The 22,005-nt window shown below is 42.5% G+C and overlaps 1 protein-coding gene across 5 annotated transcripts in view; it reads right to left on the reverse strand.

The window, feature by feature from the left end:
* RABGAP1 (RAB GTPase activating protein 1) overlaps positions 1-22,005 on the reverse strand; it is a 545,250-nt gene that overhangs the window by 492,912 nt on the left and 30,333 nt on the right. For 4 of the 5 annotated variants that reach the window (XM_029610918.1, XM_029610917.1, XM_029610921.1 and 1 more), the window contains exon 2: positions 11,265-11,457. In XM_029610918.1, the coding sequence (XP_029466778.1) occupies positions 11,265-11,414 (150 nt within the window). In that variant the 5' untranslated portion in view covers positions 11,415-11,457. Of the gene's footprint in view, positions 1-10,641; positions 10,771-11,264; positions 11,458-22,005 lie in introns of those variants that run through there. The other variant, XM_029610919.1, reaches the window with a different exon arrangement.

The following is a 22,005-nucleotide window of genomic DNA, read 5'->3' on the forward strand; positions in this document are numbered from 1 at the left end:
TTGAAACCAGTGATTGGGTGAAATGATGGTATCCTGGAAGGGATTAATTATAAAATCAAGGGACTGGGAACCCTTGAAAAATCTTTCAATTTTGTGGGGATTAATACATTGAGAGATTGGAAACATTTGGAGAATGTTCAATGTAATAGTGACTGTAAATGCCTATAAACATGTTTTTGGGAAATGCTTGGATATTTTTGATTAGGAATGCTAACAGTATGTAAAAATTTCTGATTCAAGCTAGATAGTCAAACAACCATTTCAATGGAACTATTTTGTAATGCACAAATTTGTATGCTTGAGAAATTTATTTGTACTTTTATTCACTTATGATGTTGAACAAGTCATTATAAAGGATTAAATATATTATCTATCCGGTTGCTATTCATGGTGTATATCATTCATTTCTTTTCTAAGTTTTATTGTATTTTGGAGGTAGCTTTTTGTATTTTTCTATAGTGATATGCTACCTAGTCAACTGAGAACCTTCCTTGTATATTACCATTAAATATTTTCTTCTGCCATAATAACTGGAAGGTCTTCTGTAGGGTTACTGCTGGTATCATTTTTGTGATGGCTGGTCAACAGATGTCAAGGCAAGGTGATGCAGTGCTCTTGTGTCTGTTTCTTTAACATTCACTCCAAATTATCCCTGGAATATAGAGTATCCGCTATTCTGTTGTGAACATCCTCCCGCAGACCAAATGCTTTTCGCTATGCAAGTCTCTGAACAGCAGTATCTTTTAGAGCAGTGGTTCTCAACCCTGTCCTGGGGACCACCACCAGCCAGTCGGGTTATGCAAATTTTCTCTCATGCATATTCATTGTGGATATCCTGAAAACCCGACTGGCTGGGGGGGTCCCCAGGACAGGGTTGAGAACCACTGTTTTAGAGGGTTCAATAGCCCTCACATAGCTGAAATAAATCTCGCTCTCCTCTAAGCATAGATATAGATGGAAACTCCCTGATAAAGTCCAATTTTTTGTCATTGCTGACTATTGTTTATGTCTATATTATATATTGTTTTGATGACTATGTATTTTTTTTTATAAACCACCTTGTGCTTTTTGTAGTAGAGAGTGGTATACAAGCCTTAAATAAATAAATTCAATAAATACTTACGATCAGAGCGAAAGATCTTGAAGAGGTATCGTAAGCATCATAAACTGATCTAACCACATATTTTGCACATTTGTCTGCTTCATTCAAAAGTAGAAAAAACATGCCTTGATCATGAGGAGTTAGTATCTCTTAGCTTTTGCAGAGTATTATATAAATACTGGACCATCTGTAACTGATGGACGACTATCACCCTTGATCAAAACATGGCCAACTGAAACTGCTTTTTCCCCCTTATAGAATTCATAAGTTTTTATTCTTTTGTTGGCAGAACGGAGGGAAAATTGATTTTTTAGTTTTCCTCATAGCTGACTCAACCACAAAGGAATTATGGAGGACACTGAACCTTTCATTTGGCCTGGACATATGTTCTTTGCCACTGGAAATACTGCAAGTAGGTTTTTCCAAATCCTGGGACTACAGATCTTGCAACGTTTTATACACAGGAATTTTTTTTTTTTTGCTTTTGTGGTAGCAAACTTCAACACTCCTTGAAAATCTTCTTCCTGTTGAATAGTTTCTTCAAGCTGAAAAAGAATATTTTCTGATATCTTCTGTAAGAAAATGGGATAATCTAATGATAAAAGTCCTAGTAGTAAAATAACCATATATCAAATGCATGCAAATAAGCAAGTTTGCTTACCGTAAACGGTGTTTCCGTAGATAGCAGGATGAATTAGCCATGCTGTTTGGGAAGCGCCGCAATCCCGGGTAGGCGGAGTTTCTCTTAGCTGATCACAGTTTTGAACTCTGTGCGTCTGCGCGGTCGTCTTCCCGTGCGGTTCCCTCACCTCTTCAGTTTCTTTGTAGCCAAGCGAGAGGTAAGCTCAGAAGGAATGTTTGATTCTTTGTGACTGTCTAGGGAGATGGGTGGGTCAGCATGGCTAATTCATGCTGCTATCTATGTAAACACCGTTTATGGTAAGCAAACTTGCTTTTTCCAGTCGATAGCAGGGCTGAATTAGCCATGCTGTTTGGGAGTCCCAAGCTCCCTGGTTGTGTCCTTGTATATTTATTGTTCTTAGGTTAGGACATCAACCTTTGAAGTGGTAGGCAGTCTCATGTTCTTTTTAGTGATAAGACTGCTGTGCCTAGTGCCGCATCAGAGGTCGTCTGTTGTTGGAGGCAATAATGCGATGTGAAAGTATGAATGGACGAACATATTGCCGCTTTGCAGATCTCAATTAATGGAACTTTATTTAAGTGTGCAACTGATGCTGCGGTGGCACGAATTTGGTGCGCCTGAGGCTTAATGGGTAGTTTGATGGAGCGTTTGTTGTAGCAAAAAAGTATGCATTGTGATAACCAACTAGCTATAGTCCTTTTTGAGACTGGTTGACCAGGATCATTTGGGTTAAAGGAAAGGAACAGTTGAGAAGGTCTCAAAGTTGATTGAGTCCTATTTTTATAGTAGGCCAACGCTCTTTTACAGTCCAACGTGGTTACAAGTTTTTCACGTTCGTTATTATGTGGTTTTGGCATAAAAATAAGTAGAGTTATGGTTTGGTTAAGATGAAAAAATGTTACAATCTTAGGTAGAAAAGAAAGGTGAGGATGAAGGGTCACTTTGTCATGGTAGAATTCAAGATAAGGGGAGTAGTGAACTAAAGCTTGTAATTCACTGACCCTCCTTGCAGGAGTTATGGCAATGAGAAAAACTGTTTTCCATGTCATGTATTTGATGTGGCTAGAGTCTAATGGTTCAAAAGGTGGAAGCATTAATTGTTCCAGTACTACATTTAAGTCCCATGGAATTGGAGGCTTAGTCCCCGGTGGTCGAAGCCGGATCATTCCCTTCATGAATCTAGATATCAACGGGTGGTTAGACATTGGAAGGTTATTAAAAGGTTCATGAAAGGCTGCTATAGCACTGATGTGAACTCGTACTGAAGTGGTTGCTAATACTGCTTCATAGAGTGTGTGCAGATATTGCAATAATTGAGTGGCCGTGGATGAAAAAGGGGTTAATGTTCTTTGGAGCACACCAGTCTAAGTAAAGTTGCCACTTCCCTTTGTAGTTACGTCTAGTTGAAGGTTTCCATGACACAATAAGAATATCCTCTAATTGAGAGGATAAACCTAAGTGAGTTAATATTTGCCTCTCAATCTCCACACTGTGAGATAAAGGGATTGATTCACGGGGTGAAGTAGTGAGCTCCCTTCCTGTGTCAGAAGATGTGGAAGGTTTTGTGACAGTATCGGTGGATGAATGGAGAGTTTCAAGCGATACGTGTACCAGGGCTGTCTCGGCCATTCCGGGGCTATTAAAATCATGTCCGACACGTCCTGGATGCATTTCTGAATCGTTCGAGAAATGAGTGGAATAGGTGGATAGGCATACATCAAGCCTGGTGTCCATGGAATGAGAAAGGTATCTGGAGCCATCCTTTGATTGCTGGGATAAATCGAGCAAAAGGTTTGGACTTGTCTGTTTGCTTCCGTGGCAAAGAGGTCTATTATGGGAAACCCCCACTGTTTGAAGATGGTTTGTGCCACCTCTGGATTCAAGGTCCATTCGTGTGGATGAAAAATCCGACTGAGACGGTCTGCTGTCACATTGTCCAGACCTGGAAGATACGTTGCTTGAATTGATACTTGGGCTTTGACTGCCCAATGTAGAATTTGTGTTGCTTCCTGGCAGAGAGTCCAGGAACCGGACCCTCCTTCCTTGTTTATGTAAAACATGGCTACCTGGTTGTCTGTACATACCATGAGGCTTGATCCCCGTATCTGATCCGAGAACATCTGAAGTGCCATCCAGATGGCTCTTAGCTCCAGGAGATTGATCCAATATGTGGATTCCTGAGGGGTCCACAGACCTTGAGTTTTCAAGTCGTTCAGATGTGCTCCCCAACCTTTGTTGGAGGCATCTGTGGTCAGAGTTATTTGGTGAGGTGGTAAACGGAATGGAGCTCCCGAGGAAAGGTTCTTGGACAGGAGCCACCAACGAATGTCCTCTTTCATTGTGTTTGTAATTTGAATCTTGGTGGTGAGTGGTTGTATGTATTGAGACCACTGAGTTTTTAATCCCCATTATAATAGGCGCATGTGGAGTCTGGTGTGGGGAACCACATAGATTGCTGCTGCCATATGACCTAGAAGTTGAAGAACCTGGCGTGCTGATGCCCGGTTTCTGTGAAGTAGGCTGTGTGCCAGTGATTGTATGTTCTGCATCCTGTCTTGGGGAAGGTACACTCTATGTTTGACTGTATGTATGAGAGCGCCTATGAACTGAAGTATTTGAGTCGGTTGTAGGTGAGACTTCTCGAAATTGATTATAAATCCCAACGTCTGAAGACATTCGATCATGCGTATCGTGTGTTCTTGCAGTGTAGACTGGTCCGATGCAACTATTAACCAGTCATCCAGATAAGGGAATATTTGGATCGAAAGTTTTCTGAGGTGAGCCACCACCACTGCTAGACATTTGGTGAATACTCTTGGAGCTGAAGATAGGCCAAACGGGAGAATCTTGTATTGGTAATGTGTATTCTGAACTTGGAAACATAGGTAACGCCAAGAAGACGGGTGAATTGGTATATGGGAATATGCATCCTTCAGGTCGATGGAACATAGCCAATCGTTGTGTTGAATCAGTGGTAGGATATTGTTTGAGAGAAGTCATTTTGAATTTCTCTCTCTGTATGTGTTTGTTGAGTAGTCGGAGATCTAGAATGGGTCATAGGCCGCCCGACTTCTTCGGAATGAGGAAATATTGCGAATAAAATCCTTGGTGTTGCTGATGAAGGGGAATAATTTGTATAGATTGTTGAATCTGCAGGTTGTTCAATTCCGCTGTGAGGGATGTGGAGTGGTATCGTATCATCCTCTTCGGAGGAATATGAGGAAGAGATGGAGTGGATTGAAAATTTAGAGAATAACCGTTTCTGATAATGTTTAGTACCCACTGATCTGAAGTGATGGAATCCCAATTTTGGAGAAAAATTGAAGGCATCCTCCTATGAAAGCAGGTAGTGGTGGTGGCTGCATCAATTTCAAAAAGAGGAAGTAGGCTTCTGCTAAGGGGTTGGCACTTGTTTTGTTATTCTTTGCTGCCTGGCATGATCCCTAGCACCCTGCTGAGCTGCATTTCTCGGAGGGACATACTGTTGAGGCCTGTACTGCGTATAAGGCCTGTTGTATGGTCTCGAGTAATACAGACGACGGTAAGGATAGAATCGATGTTGCGACTTCTGAGAATCTGCAGGAGTGGTGAGAGATTGTACCGCTGCACTTTGTTCTTTCAAATGTGATACAAGATCTCCAAATTTATCGCCAAAGAGATTGTCGCCCACACATGGAATGTCGGCCAACTTCTCTCATGGACATCCGTCCGAATTGCGCTGGCTCTAAGCCAAGCCATATGCCTGGCCGCAATAGCTGAAGCAGATGCTCTTGCTGAAGATTCGAAAGATTCATAAATAGAGCGTAATAAATGCCTAAGTCCTTCTTCCATCTCCAAGAAAGACTGGTGCGGTGTGTTTTCCGATATACACAGTGGATGCAGTTTTTGGAGTGTTTTACACTACACAGTACCTCTTTGAAACTGGTGATGTTGTATCCTATTGGTAAGCATAGAGAAATGATAGATCTTTTTCCCAAAATCATCTAGGCATTTATTTTCTCTGCCCGGTGGAGTATTTGAATGCAACTTATTCCGTGAGGGAACCGCGCGGGAAGACGACCGCGCAGACGCACAGAGTTCAAAACTCTGTGATCAGCTAAGACAGTGGTTCTCAACCCTGTCCTGGGGACCCCCCCCAGCCAGTCGGGTTTTCAGGATATCCACAATGAATATGCATGAGAGAAAATTTGCATACACTGCCTCCATAACATGCAAAGTTTCTCTCATGCATATTCATTGTGGATATCCTGAAAACCCGACTGGCTGGGGGGGTCCCCAGGACAGGGTTGAGAACCACTGAGCTATGAGAAACTCTGCCTACCCGGGATCGCGGCGCTTCCCAAACAGTCCTGCTATCGACGGGAAAAACCAATAAGAAACAATGCAGGAAATAAATGTCTAAGTGGAGACTATCATACCTGACTCTTTTTTTTTCCAGTAGAACATCAAATAATTCTTAACTTTGCATTAAAATCATCCATTGTACCAACTCCCTTATTCTACCTTAAGGAGCCCGGTTCAAGATTTTAACCCAGTCCTCCTTAAGGCAGAATGCCGTAAGGGATACTGGGTGAAGGGAGGTTCCTTTCACCCTACCATAAGAACCCAGACCTAGAAAGTCTTGGGGAGACCCCAGGGAGCTGGTAGGACCTCATGATACACCCAGACCTGTTAGTTGTGCCTGACGCAAGGTGAGCTATCACCTTGATTCTTATATCATTAAAGCACTGTCTGTACCATAACTAAGTTGGTCCAGTCTTATATTCCTGAACTATTCCTGCAGCAGGCCCAAATATGCTACTCCCAGATATTTAAAAAGGGCTCCAAGAGTGATCCTGGAAACTATAAACTGGTGAACCTCTCTTCAGTGCCAGGAAAAATCATGGAAACTATTCTAAAGAACATATAGATAGATGGGGTTTAATGGGACAAAGCTAGCAAGGATTTACTTTTTTGAAGGCATTAATAAACGTGTGGATAAAAGGTGAACCAGTAGATGTAATGTATTTGGATTTTCAGAAAGCGCTTGACAAAGTCCCTCATAAGAGGTTTCTAAAAATACTAAAAAGTCATGGGATAGGAGACTATGTCTTTTTGTGGATTATAAACTGGTTAAAAGACAGGAAACAGTTTTCTAAGTGGAAAAAGGTAAACAGAGTGTCTCACTGATCTGTACTTGATCTGAAAGGGAGTACTACGAGCGAGGTGATCAAATTTGCCAATGAGACAAAATTATTCAGAGTAATTAAATCACAAGCAGATTGTGATAAATTGCAGGAGGACCTTGTGAGACTGGAAGATTGGGTGTCCGAATGGCAGATGAAATTTAATGTGGACAAGTGCAAGGTGATGCATATAGGGAAAAATAAACCATTTTGTAACTACACAAGGAGTTACCACCCAGGAAAAATATCTAGACGTCATAGTGGATAATACATTAAAATCATTGGCTCAGTGTGAATGGTGAATAAAACAGAGGATATCCTAATGCCTCTGTATCGCTCTATGATGAGACCGCACCTTGAATACTGTGTGTGCAGTTCTGGTCGCCACATCTCAAAAAAGATATAGTTGCACTAGAAATGGTACAGAGAAGGATGACCAAAATGATAAAGGGGATGGAATGGCTCCCCTATGAGGAAAGGCTAAAGAGGTCAGGGCTGTTCAGTTTGGAGAATAGATGGCTATGGGGGGATATAACAGAAGTCTATAAAACTATGAAAGGACCTGAATGGGTAAATGTGAATCAATTATTTACTCTTTCACATAATACAAGGACTAGAGCTGCTCCATGAAGTTAGCAAGTGGCACAATTAAAACAAATCAAAGAATTATTTTCCACTCAATTAAGCTTTGGAATTCATTGCCAGAGGATATGGTTAAGGCAGTTAGTCTAGCTGGGTTTAAAAAAGGTTTAGATAAGTTCATGGAGGAGAAGTCCAAAAACTGCTTCTCCTCCATGAACTTAATCAAGTTGACTTAAGGAATAGCCACTACTTTTTGCAGGCTTTAGTAGCATGTGATCTATTTAATGTTTGGGTACTTATTAGGTACTTGTGACCTGGATTGGCCACTGTTGGAAACAGGATGCTGGGTTTGATGGACTCAGTTTAACCCAGTATAGCAACTTACGTTCTTAAGATGATGCTTTTTGCTAAATATTTTTTCTGATGAAGTGTAATAGGGGATTGCACTGAAAGCCTTGAAAAAGTTTTTCTAGGATAGGGAGAATTGAATTTGATTGTTTAACTCTATTGGACAGTAATTTTTTTTTTAATTTTCTTTTATTGAAAGTTTTCAATGCATTCAATTCTATACTGCATCCACATACCATATAAATTTATCAAGTCAATCCACCAAGCCCCTTCCCTCCTCAGAATACTACCCCTTTGTTCATTTAGAAAGAAAGAAAGTTTGCACTGTGTTCTCTATACCCAAACTTGAAATAATGCCTAAGTCCGAAGAAGCTGAATGTCTTCGGACCAAAGTAAACTGTTCCATCTGACAGATAGCAAATAAGGTAATAGGCGAAGGTCCAACCATCAAAAATGAGAGACCAATAAGAGAAGGAAGGACATGGAAGGTTCAATTAAATGTCCAAGCAGTTTAAAGTTTTATTTGTAGTCAAAGCAAGTGAAACATTCAAGTGTCTGCATCCAGCCACAAATATTCATAGCAGTAATTTCATGGTCTCTTATTGGTCTTCCATCTGACAGATATCCAAAAGTCTGTTATAAACAGAAAGCCTACTAAGTGGGTTCTTCTGCTTCCAATGTGCACCTGTTTCACACTTCATCAAAAGAATTTGAGCAATAATTCTATCAATATTCTGCAGCATTCCTTTCACTAGGGCATTGAGCAAAAATACAAATCTGGTCTCTGTCCATATTAAAGTTCATAATATTCAATATTAACTTCTGCACCATATTCCAAAACAGAACATTGATGGGACAAGCCCACTAAATATGACCCATGGTTCCAATATCTCCATGCCCCCTCCACAATTGATCAGAAACATGTCCATACATTTGCTTCAATCTGTGAAGGGTATAATATCATCTAAAATACACTTGAAAGGAATTTTCTGCCAACTGAGCAGATAGATGTCTTAGCAGTATGCCATCTAACCTCCTCCCATCTCTCCTCATCTACAATGCAAGAAAAATTGTTTTCCCCAATCCTCTCATGTTTCAATTTCTCCCCTCTAATACAGCTCAGTTCTTTATAGATCCTACATACAAAGCCTTTGAGAGGCAAGCCATCTTTGTAATACTTTTAGAAAGTAGAATACTGTTTGCCTATCCACTGTTTATCCACCTTCTGCTGGACATGTTTGACTTGCAAGTAAACAAAATGGTCATTCTCTCTCAGATTATAATTCTCTTTCAAAGTTTCAAACTCCAACCACCCTTGAGAGCCTAATAAATGACCCAATCAAGATAATTCAGCAAGTTCCCCATCTTGTAAACCACATCCCATCTAATCCAGACAGAAACTCAACATTACAATCAAATTAGTATAAGCGGGGAATACTTCCCCCAGAAAGTGACTTTATCCCTAAAAGACTCCCATACTTCTAGAGTATGTCTAATGAGGGGATTAATCACAAATTGAGGTGAACACTGTACCTTCTGTAGCCATGGATAGAAATGAAAGGTAGTTGTACCCAAAAAATGCTGTTCTATTTTAACCCATTGCTTTACTCTAATGCCTCTACACCATTCTAACATGGCCCTAACCTGTGCTACCTTATAATATCTTTCCACATTCGGGATCCCAAGGCCTCCCAAACCCTTCAATAAATACATAATATTGTTAGATACCATAGGTGGTTTGTCTCCAAACAAATTATAAAAATTCCCCCTCTGAATCTTTTTCAACATAGCATCTGGGATGGCTTTAAGGAGTGTCTGAAAGAAACAACAGGTGAAGGAGAGTATTCATCTTTACCGTAGCTATCTTCCCAGCCAGGACATGTTTATATTTCACCAGTACTGTAGATCCATCAAAATCTTATCAATAAAGAATAAATTAATTGTGCCATCTGTTGACTATCCCTGGCAATCCTTACTCCTAAATATTTAAATTGAGCCCACTGGAAAGGGAAATTATCCCATAATTGTACCTCTAAGGGGTACGTATGTTTATATTTAGAACTTCAGTTTTGAAACCTACTACTTTCCCATACTGTTTTAGCGCCAATACTAAAACTGGAACAAAGAACAGGATTAGTCAGCATGAACATTTTATCTGCAAAGAGGGAGATTTTATATTCATCTTGCCCTATCCCAAGTCCCAGAATGCCCTAATTCCACCTAATTTTCTCCACTAGAGGTTCCATAACTAAGGTAAACAGAAGTGAGGCTAAAGGGCAACCCTGCCTAGTTCCTCTCTCTTAAAGAAGCGACTCTGAATATCCACCATTGTTTGATGCAAGTCTGTGGCAGATTATATAACTTCTGCACCCAAGTGTGAAAGTTATCACAACCCCCACCTTTCTTAATACCTTGTACATAAAGATCCAAAGAACCCCATTCAATTAGTTTAAGCAAGAGCTTGCCAAGCCATATAACCCCTTTCTTAATATGGATTTAAACTAATTATTTTGAATCTATATATCACTTTCAAAGAATCTGATGTACATGGCATTAAAGTAAGTCTTCTCCAATTGTGAAATTGGGTTTCAACTTCATGACAACAAAAAGGACATTCAGTTATATGTAAGCTGTCCCTTCCAATGCAGCCCATGCAAAACACGATTCCGAGCCAGGGGACTGATTGTCAAATAAAATTTGCTACCATGTACACATTTTGAAGACAACACTGCCCCTTTTTCATAATTTTCACCTATATCATCAGTCTTATGGACCATATGCAAGTGCCTTTCACAACACACCTGCTTTCTTGATACTTCTTAGGTGTAGACATCTTGCAATGAGTCAGATTTTCTTCTTGCTTGACAAAATTCTGGCACCACTCTCTCTCTGCACCAAAACCTTGAGCCTTGAAGGTACTGCACTTAGCACTGAGGAATATGGCACCAAGTAATAGGGATGTTCAGAAGAAAAAAAATGTTTCAGTTCGTTCATTCATTTCGTTAGGACCCAAATTCATTTCATTAGTTTCAATACAAAAAAAAAAAAAGTTTATTTGTTTGCCATTAAAAGCAATAGGGGAAAGCACTGCGGTCTATTCTGAGCTCCAGAATACTGATTTTCTTATCAATTCCAATGAAACTTGTGGAAAAAAAAAAGATGAAGGGGGAAGAACTGTAAAATACTTAAACTGTGGCAAAATGGCATCAAAAGTGGCATAAACAGTAGCTTAAAGTTCCACAACATGGTAAAGGGAAACCAGCAATAACAGGAGTTCACCAAAGCACTATGAGAGTAGCAAAGAAACAGCAAAGTAAGGAACAACACTCCGAAGTGCAAACAGAAGACTCCAACAATAGTGACATGAACACTTGATGGCATCACAAGAGGCAAAGTGGCTCTTTGTAATCTTATTCATGCCTACCTTCAGTCCTGTTTTTTCATCATCACTGCCGTTATTTGTAGAAGGCGTCTCATCCCCTTGCCTGGACACCAAGACAAAATCTTCACTGTTAAGAGTGGATACTGAATCTGAAGAGACACTGATCTTCCCAACAGAAGCCTTATCATCCATGGTTCACACAGTTCACTCGACTCATGAATAAATTTTAATATTCCTGAAAGGAATAGCATTAAAAAAAATGTTTTAGTAAATTATGCCTCATCCAACTACCTAAACATCTTACATCACAAAATGCACTTCTAAATACAAAAGACAAAATGTCTGCATGTAACAAAGTCAAACCTTGTAAACAAGGTACAAAATCTCTTGCGAGTAAAGCACACAGAGTGAATAAGGTAAATACTTGAGCTTTTCTTCTATTTTACAAAAACTATTAAAAGAATAGAAAGATTATAAATTGTGGAGCAAAGAACAAATGAGGTATATATACCTTCACAAGACATGCATCAACTAAATACTAAAGCAAAACAAAATAAATATTTATTTATTTGTTTAGGTGTTTCATATACCATCATTCCAATATAAGATCACAACTGTTTACAAAGTCATCATTTGGTTTCTGGGTCAGCATTCCCATTCTAGGTCAGCATTCATATTATGGGTCAATATAAACAGTTAATACATAGACTAGGTCAAATTCATGTATTATCTAGTTTCTTATAAATACCTATTCTAGGGCAACACAACAGCATAGAGTTAATTAAGGTGCTATTTCATTATCCTATATGTCATACTCAGCATGTAGTCTTTTACACTTTACATTGTTCAATTCTCTTTGCTCAATTCACTAATATTGTCTAAAGATCTGATTGAGACGTTATCAGTTTATTGGCCTTTATGTTAGATTACAAGCTATATTTATACCCAAAATGCAAGTCTTGTGATCTTCATGGGGCATGTATAAATAAGGGTTTGCTCTACCCTTACAAGCACATAAAGTCATAGGCCCCAATGTAATAAGATGAGTAAAAAAATATGTATGCTGAACTTCAGTGTATACACTTTTCTTTACTCATAAAAAAATATAAAAAAAATTAACACCTGATACAGTAAGCTAATAGTATGCTAAAGAATCCAGAATTTAAAATAAAAGCAAATTAACCCAAAAATGTATGCAGAAAAACATGCCTAGAGTACATAACAAAATATGTATGCACATAAAACAATTTGACTGAAGTCCAGCAAATACTATCGCAAACAATAAAAACATTTTAAAAAAAAAATCTTAGAATAACTCATAGTAACACTCAGGACTGCATCTAAAATTTAGATGACTGACATTCAGACTGGTGCAAATGGTCTAATCATAAGGTCAAGACAGTTCGTGAAATTTTTATTGAAAATCTCTATCTGCACAATTTTTAAGGTTTTTGTTTTTTTTAATGCGCATAAAATCAAGCTAAAACAAGGTCCACACTTATGTGAAGTCTTTGTAGAATTCTGTTACAGCCCAGTCCCACCAGGAGAAAGGAATGGACTATTGTGCTCAAAATGCACTCAGGACTAAGGTTGTACTCAAAAAGCATTCAATGCTGCAACATTTCGAGAGCCCTGCTCTCTGCTTCAGGAAAACTATGATTATTCAGTGACCTCCTCCATTCATCTGATAAAAATATTGTACAACAATGCCAAAACATAGAACTGTGCACTTGTACTCACTGTTGACCAACATATGATTTTGTTAGGAAACGGCAGGTGATTTACTACTCTTCAGTTTGTCAATCAGGCCTACCACATCTTCTAGGTTCACCGTGATTTGGTTCAGTCCATCTGAATCATTACCAATTTATTTATTTATTTATTTATAGTTTTTATATACAGATAGCCGTTTGCACATCGTATCGGTTTACAGATAACTAAAACTTTTTGACAGTGTCATTATACAGAACTTTTGGCACTGCCATTACATAGAACAGTAAACTCTGCAAACAAGAGATAAACATCAATAAACAGTAACTGGGTAACTATTTACAGGGAACGACGGTTCCTCAACTGGGAGCAGATGAGGGAAAATTAACAAGAGCACATTGTGAAGGTAATACATGGAAAGCATTGTAAACAAATCAGGTGGTCATCGGGGAGAAGGTAATTGAGAGAAAAAGTCAGCAGAAGCACATTGTAAAGGGTGATACAGAGAATGCATTATACACAGCTTAGGGGGTCATCAGGAGGATGGTTGTTGAGAGAGGGGTAGGCTTGTAAGAATAGCCAGGTTTTTAGCTTTTTTTTTTTAATTTGGGTGTAGATGTTTCAGTGCGCTAGTCTGGGGGCATAGAGTTCCACAGGGTGGGGCCGGCCAGGGAAAAGGTTCTGTTCATTGTGGAAATAAGTTTAGTGGATTTGATAGAGGGGGTACGGAGTGTCCCTTGGAGGGCAGTATGAGTAGGTCTAGTGGATGTGCGGGTAAGCAGTGGGGGGTTGATCCAGTCAGTATTTTCATTGGTGATGCTTTTATGAATGAGGGAGAGAACTTTGAACAGGATACGAGACTGTATTGGCAGCCAGTGGAGTTCGATGAGGGTAGGAGTAATGTGGTCACGTTTCCTGGAGTTGGTGAGGATACGTGCTGAAGCGTTCTGTAGGAGTTGCAACGGCTTAGTATGTGTAGCAGGGAGACCAAGGAAGAGTGCATTACAGTAGTCTATTTTGGAAAAGATAATAGACTGTACCAATGAAAACCTTCTCCAGTATGGGTACCTCCCCAACATCTTCTTCAGTAAACACCAAAGCAAAGAAATCATTTAATCTTTCCGCGATGGCCTCATCTTCTCTAAGTGCCCCTTTAACCCCTCAATCATCTAACAGTCCAACTGACTCCCTCACAGGTTTTCTGCTTCGGATATATTTTAAAAAGTTTTTACTGTGAGTTTTTGCCTCTATGGCCAACTTCTTTTCAAATTCTCTCTTAGCCTGTCTTATTCTCACTTTTAACTTGCCAACGCTTATGCATTATCCTATTTTCTTCTGTTGGATCCTTCTTCCAATTTTTGAATGAAGATCTTTTTGCTAAAATAACTCCTTTCACCTCCCCTTTTAACCATGCCGGTAATCGTTTTGCCTTCTTTCCACCTTTTTTAATATGTGGGATACATCTGGCCTGTGCTTCTAGGATGGTATTTTTTGTTTTTTTAACAATGACCATGCCTCTTGCACACTTTTTACCTTTGTAGCTGCTCCTTTCAGTTTTTTTCTAACAATTTTTCTCATTTTATCAAAGTTTCCCTTTTGAAAGTTTAGCACGAGAGCTGTGGATTTGCTTACTGTCCCCCTTCCAGTCATTAATTCAAATTTGATCATATTATGATCACTATTGCCAAGCGGCCCCACCACCATTACCTCTCTCACCAAATCCTGTACTCCACTGAGAATTAGATCTAAAATTGCTCCCTCTCTTGTCTGTTCCTGAACCAATTGCTCCATAAAAATGTTATTTTTATATCTCTACATTTAGCCAGTCAATATTGGGGTAATTGAAGTCTCCCATTATTATCGCACTACCAATTTGGTTAGCTTCCCTAATTTCTATTAGCATTTCACTGTCAGTCTCACCATCTTGACCAGGTGGACGGTAATATACTCCTATCACTATAGTCTTCCCCGACACACAAGGGATTTTCTACCCATAAAGATTCAATTTTGCATTTAGTCTCATGCAGGATGTTTATCTTGTTGGACTCTATGCCATCCGGGACATAAAGCACCACACCGCCTCCCGGGTGCTCCTCTCTGTCATTGCGATATAATTTGTACCCCGGTATAGCACTGTCCCATTGGTTATCCTCTTTCCACCATGTCTCTGAGATGCCAATTAAGTCTATGTCATCATTCACTGCTATACATTCTAATTCTCCCATCTTACTTCTTAGACTTCTGGCATTAGCATACAAACATTTCAAAGTTTGCTTTTGTTTGTATTTTCATTCTGCTTTTTAATTGTTAGGGATAAGTTAGAATTTTTTTTAGCTCAGGTGAGTTTTTAGTTATAGGCACTTAGACTACTTTTCTTATTATTGGAACCTCACTGTCTGGATGCCCTAATTCTAAAGCATCATTAATATCCTTTGAAGATTCCTCTCTCCGAACCATGCGCTGCTGAGCGACTGTCGGCTTTCCCCTTTGTTCTAGTTTAAAAGCTGCTCTCTCTCCTTTTTAAAGGTTAGCGCCAGCAGTCTGGTTCCACCCTGGTTAAGGTGGAGCCCATCCCTTCGGAAGAGACTCCCCCTTCCCCAAAAGGTTCCCCAGTTCCTAACAAAACTGAATCCCTCTTCCTTGCACCATCGTCTCATCCACGCATTGAGACTCCGGAGCTCTGCCTGCCTCTGGTGACCTGCACGTGGAACAGGGAGCATTTCAGAGAATGCTACCCTGGAGGTTCTGGATTTAAGCTTTCTACCTAAGAGCCTAAATTTGGCTTCCAGAACCTCCCTCCCACATTTTCCTATGTCATTGGTGCCCCCATGGGGGCACCATGACAGCCAGCTCCTCCCCAGCACTGTCTAAAATCCTATCTAGGTGAAGTGTGAGGTCCGCCACCTTCGCACCAGGTAGGCATGTTACCAGGTGATTCTCATGCCCACTAGCCACCCAGCTGTCTACATTCCTAATAATCGAATCACCAACTATGACGGCCGACCTAACCCTTCCCTCCATGGCAGTAGGCCTTGGGGAGATATCCTCGGTGCGAAAGGACAATGCATCACCTGGAGAGCAGGTCCTTGCTACAGGATCCTTTCCTGCTGCACCAGGTTGATGCTCTCCAGGGCTGCCAGTCTGAAGTTGGGACTTGGCTACTAGAGATGTGAATCGGAACCGGTTCCGGTTCCGATTCACATGGTAGGAGCGCGGGCCATCCAGTGCTCCTACCATGTGACAGGGCCTGGCCAATGGCACGGATACCCTGTCACATCCATCGGCGCCATTTTGATTAGTGGCAGCAGACGGCCCGAGAGCGGGAGATGGCTCCCGGGACCCCCACTGGACCACCACGTACTTGTAAAAAGTTTTGGGGTGGTTCGGAAGGGTGGGGGAAGCTAAGGGAACAGTTTTAAAGGGTCGGGTGGGTTTAGGGATTGTTTTGGTGTGCCGTTTTTCCCGCCCTCCCCCAAAACGATAAGAGAACCACCGGAACAAAATCGTGGTGTTCTATCGGGAGCCCCCGATTTCTGATGATTTTGAAAATATCGTCCGATATTTTCATTCGTCCGAAGCCAGATTCACATCCCTATTGGCTACTATGTCCCTGAAGGTCTCATCAATATACCTCTCTGTCTGCCTCAGCTCCTCCAGGTCTGCCACACTAGCCTCCAGAGATCTGTCTCATTGTCTGAGAGAGAGGAGCTCTTTGCATCGTATGCCCATGTACAATTTCTCACCGGCGAGTAAAAAAAATCATACACGTGACACAACGCAAAAGACTGGGAAGCCCCCCTCTTGCTGCTGGACTGCTGCCTTCATCTCAAATTTATTCAGTTCCTACTTAAGTTTTAGGTTGCTATGGGAGTAGGAATGTGTCTAATTAATGTCCTTTAAATGTATTAGTGAATTCATTATATGTCTAGTAGTGGCCTACAGGGCAATGATCAAACTTTCAATAAGGTTTTTGGGTTTTTTTGTAAGTGGCGCCTGCCTATAAATTAAAGGATGAGCTAGGGGTGGGTGAGTTGGGAAATACAAACAGTCTAACTTCAGTTAGTCAGCCAGAGTGACTCACTGCTCTCTTGATTAACAAATGTTGGTACCTAATCAAACCAAATCACACTACCTCAACACCTTTCCAAGTGAGTAACTGAACTTTTCAACCTTTTTACTTAGGTATACACTGCTCCTAGCTTATTTCTAGCTTCTGGCTACTTTTTTTCTTTTTTTTTTTTAAATATACAAACACACTAACTACTGCTTACTAGCTGCCTTACTGACTGACTATTTAAAAATACAGTCTAACTTCTATTTATTTGCTGCCATACTGCCTATTAAAAAACACAAACACACTAATTAATATTCCCAAATAGTTAACTTTGTCCCAATTCTTTTAAAAAAGACAATGTCCCAAGCAAAAACTTACTGATTCCTTTCCGCCACCAGCAAGGTGGTCCTCTCCTCTCAGTCCTACCACTGGATTATGGGTTACTGAGCTCTTCCCTTTGCAATATATAATGTGCTTCTGAAGTAAATTAGTGCAAAACAATTCCTTTGGAGATTTACACTACAGTTAGTTGTCCTGAGTAACTCACTGCTGTTCTGATTAACAAATAACGGTACCTAATCAAACCAAATCATACTACCTCAACACCTTTCCAAGGTGAGTAACTGAACTTTTCAACCTTTTTACTTATACACTGCTCCTAGCTTATTTCTAGCTTCTGCTCAATTATGCCTGTCTACACCACAAGTTTTTTATTTTCTTCCTTCTTGGTTCTCTATCTGCCTGGTAGATGAGAATACAGGATCTCATACTTAATCCATTTAGTCCACTCCCGCCCTATGACTTACATTCAAGTTATGTAATCTAAACTGCCTGAAAAATTATTGCTCGAACATCTGGCTTCCTAAGTTCTCCATGCCTTGCTGGATGGTACTCTTTTACACTCAGCCTGCCAGTACTGACACAGTTGGTTTCTATGGCACTGTAGCCAGCTACCTCATCGCCTGCAATATCTTTTCGATTTATTTCCTAGTTGCCTGTCTTTTATCCCCTTGCTTATGCTCTTCAGGAAGTAAAGAACAAAGTTTGCAATACTGTAACCTTACAGCCCTGTTTTATCATACTTGACAGTCCTACCTCACTCTCAATGCAGTGCTACAGTGTTATTTGTCTCGAGTAATATGGCAGAGGCAGGGTAGGAATGTAAATACCTCATGAGTGGGAAGCACAAGTAGGAAAAGAAAAAGATTTTAAGATAGAAAGGGAGGAGACTTGTTGAGCAAATGAGCAGTCCCAGAATGGTAGAGGGTTGTAGGATTTCTCCTAGGACAAGCAGGATGGTAGTCCTCACATATAGGTGGCATCATCAGATGGAGCCCGGCACGGAAAACTTCTGTCAAAGTTTCTAGAACTTTGACTGGCACACTGAGAATGCTCAGCATGCGATAATCCACACGTCATTGTCGGGTCCCTCTTCAGTCTCTCCTCCCCCCCCCGAGCTGTTGTCTTGCAGTCTTGGAGCTCATACTCTTATTCTTTGGAAAACTTACATTTTCGGCTAATTTTTGGCCTTGTTCCTGCACTAGGTCCCTCTTGGTTCCCCCTGCCTTTAGTCAGTCCGGCAGCGCGGTAAGTTCTTGTTTCACGGTCAGTTTCCTGTAATGGTGTCCTTCGGGGCCTGCAGGCCATTCGACCATTTGCTGGCCTTGTTTTTTGATATGGCATCGCGTTTTTATCAGTGTCCTCTGACTATGTCCATCACGGATCCACACGATGTGTGCATCCTCTGGGGGCACCCCATGACATACAGGGGTGCCAACTTTGTGATCAGATGACTCCCAAGGGCCGGTGGGCCCATCTAGACAAGATGGAGAAGTTTTTCGGCCCTAAGAAGTCCGAGCCTTTGACGTTGGTGTCTTCGATATTGAAGGATCGTGGGGAACCAATGTTTATTGACCCCTCGCCATTGGAACCTCCACCAGTAACAGAGGAATCGGGGGCTGGTGATCAGCCCTCCTCAGTCTCTTCTAGCTCGAGGGCATCTGTATTTTCACCTTCCACCTCTGCGCTGGGGAAAGACCAGGCCAAGCACCGTGTGAATTCAAGAAAGCATTGTCATTGGTCGCCTTTGGCACACAGAGCCAGGCTCAGGCTGGCAATGATTTTTGCTGCGATGCTCTCTGTGTCCCTGAGGTGAGATGTTATACCCGCCATCGATTCTGAGCGGTCCCCACCAATTCCAGTGCCGGGTACCAAACTCTCTCAAGGCTACGAGGAAGATCATGCCACTCCTTCTGCTCACCTGGTCCTGTGTCAGCGACCTTCAAGGAGGAGTTTGAGCGTAGGTTGCAATTGGCAGTGGATCAAGCCCTGCAGGGCATCCAGCCGATGCCTCCCCCGGTGCCAGTGGCCACTGCGTCCCTGCTGGAGCTGCTGTTGGAGCGCCTTGGTGTTCTCCTTTTTATCCTCCCTACTCAGTGGGCTCTGGTGCCTCGGGGACTGTCTATGCCCCATGGGACACCGTTGCTTCCTTAGCCCAGTGCTGTCCTCATTCATGGCTCTTCGGATAAAGAAGGCCCTTTGAGGCCGGCGGCGCCGCTGCGCACTCCCGTTCCCCAACCGGCCCTCCCGGGTCTGCCCACAGGTCCATTGGGACCATAATGATTGCCGGTGCCTGCAGTGCCTAAGCCTCAGGGCATACTCAGGCCTTCATCCTGGATGATTTCAGTGAAGACAATGCCCCTTAGGACCCCAGGGGCGATGACACCTTCATAGAAACATAGAAATGATGGCAGAAGAAGACCAAACAGCCCATCCAGTCTGCCCAGCAAGTTTCGCACTTTTTTTTTTTTCCTCATACTTATCTGTTTCTCTTGGCTCTTAATAACCTTTTGGTTCTATTTCCCTTCCACTCCCACCATTAATGTAGAGAACAGTGTTGGAACTCCATCTAAGTGAAATATCTAGCTTAATTAGTTAGGGGTAGTAACCGCCGCAATAAGCAAGCTACACCCATGCCTTCCCTCGGACAGTCTCCCCCAGATGAAGGACGGTGGTCCCCGCCCAAAGACCTAACCTTTACAGGGTTTGTACAGGCCATGGCGGAAGCCATTTCATTCCAGCTAATGATTGAGGAGGACGCTAGGCACAAGATGCTGGAGGTCCTCCAGTTTGTGAATGCTCCAAAGGAGATTGTGGATGTTCCAGTTTATGGAATCTTCAAAGAGCTGCTCCTGCTCATGGTGATGCCTGTAAATAGGAAGACAGATAAGGGTGTACCTAGTCCAGCATGCTACTGGCTTTCAGAAACATCAGCTCCCCCACCAGTCTGTGGTGGTTGAGTATGCGCTTAAAAAGGTCAAGTGCTCCCGGACCCATGTCTCGGCTCCCCCAGGGAGGGAACATCGGGCGCTGGGTAGGAAGGTCTTTCAGGGCACCCTGCTGATAGCCCGAATCACCTTCTACTAACTTTATATGACTCTGTACTCCCGTAACCTCTGGAAACAGGTTCAGGAGGTGGCAGCAGGAGGATTTGTTGGTGGTCGCGCATCAGGGCCTTGATGCAGGCAGCACGAGGTGTGCTCCTCCTACGATGCATTTGAGATGGCAGCAACAGATGTGGTGGCCAGGATTGGCGCCCGCAGGATGGCTTGGCTCCAGGCCTCTGAGCTCAGAGAGGAAGTGCAGGAGAAGCTTACCGACTTCCTGTGTACTGGCGAAAATCTCTTTGGTGATAAGGTGAGAGATGCGGTGGCTCTGTTGCGAGACCACCAGAAGACCCTCCAGCACCTTTCCACCAGTACTTCTGATCTGCCATCTTCGGCCAGGATGTCAGTGAGGCAAGGGCTGGGGCACTCCTATCAGCGGAAGTATTACCTGCCGGCATCTTGTTCCTGCCTGCAGAGGGCGAGCTCTCGGGGCCGTCCCAGGCAGCAGCGAGCTCCCAATCCACAACCAGCACCCCAGCCAAGCTCCGCTATGGGGTTTTGAATGGAGGGAAGGGAGCAAAAGCCAGCCCCCCCCCCCCCCCCCCCCCCCAGTCTGAGGTCGGCAACAGTTCTTCGCGGATCAATGGACCGGGGTCATCGTGGACCATTGGATTCTATCCATTGTGCAGCGAGAATAAAGGCTAAATCTATTGGGTGTTCCGCCACATTCTTCTCTGAACCCCTTTTGGGGGTCAACAGTGTATCAGGAATCCTCTTGGCAGAGCTCTGTGCCCTAGAAACAGCCAGGGTGATCGAGCCTGTTCCACCAGGGCAATGGGGACAGGGTTTCAACTCCCAATATTTTCTAATTCAAAAGAAAACTGGGGGTCTCTGTCTCATCCTGGATCTGAGGGTCTTGAACAGATTTCTAAAAAGAAAGAGGTTAAAATGGTCTCTCTGGGCACCCTGATTCCCCTCTTACAAATAGGGGACTTGCTGTGCTCCCTCAACTTAAGACGCCTGTACCCACATCGAGATCTTAGAGGTCACAGGAAGTATCTCAAGTTTGTGGTGGGTAAACACCACTTTCAATACAGGGTGTTACTGTTTTGGTCTGGCCTCCACACCATAGGTTAGGAGCGCAGGTTTTCCCCTACCTGGACAATTGGCTGGTCAAAAGCACTACCCAGGTGGGGGCAACGCGTTCCCTGTGTGTAACCAACCGGGTGCTGGAGTCATTGGGGTTCATTATCAACTACCCCAAGTCTCATCTGAGCCCGTTGCCCCCTTCTGGACTTCATCAGAGCCCTGCTGGACATGACTCAGGTGAAGGCCTTTCAACCCCACAGCAAGGCACTGACCTTGGCATCCCTCGTAGGAGTGGTGCAGTGGAGCCAGTGGGTCTCTGCGAGGCAAATGTTGAGGTTGTTAGGGCACATGGCCGCTAGCAACCATGTTACTCTATTTGCCCGCTTGCACATGCGCAGGCCCCAGTGGACCCTGAGGTCCCAATGGCGTCAGGCCTCCCAGAGCGTCTTGGTTTGCATCTGGGTTATGCTGTTTCTCCAGGACTCTTTGTCTTGGTGGGGGAACCTCTCTGATCTGAAGCGCAGAGGGGGGGGGGGGGTTGTCT

The sequence above is a fragment of the Rhinatrema bivittatum genome, chromosome 8 (genome assembly GCF_901001135.1).
Source record: "Rhinatrema bivittatum chromosome 8, aRhiBiv1.1, whole genome shotgun sequence".
NCBI lineage: Eukaryota > Metazoa > Chordata > Amphibia > Gymnophiona > Rhinatrematidae > Rhinatrema > Rhinatrema bivittatum.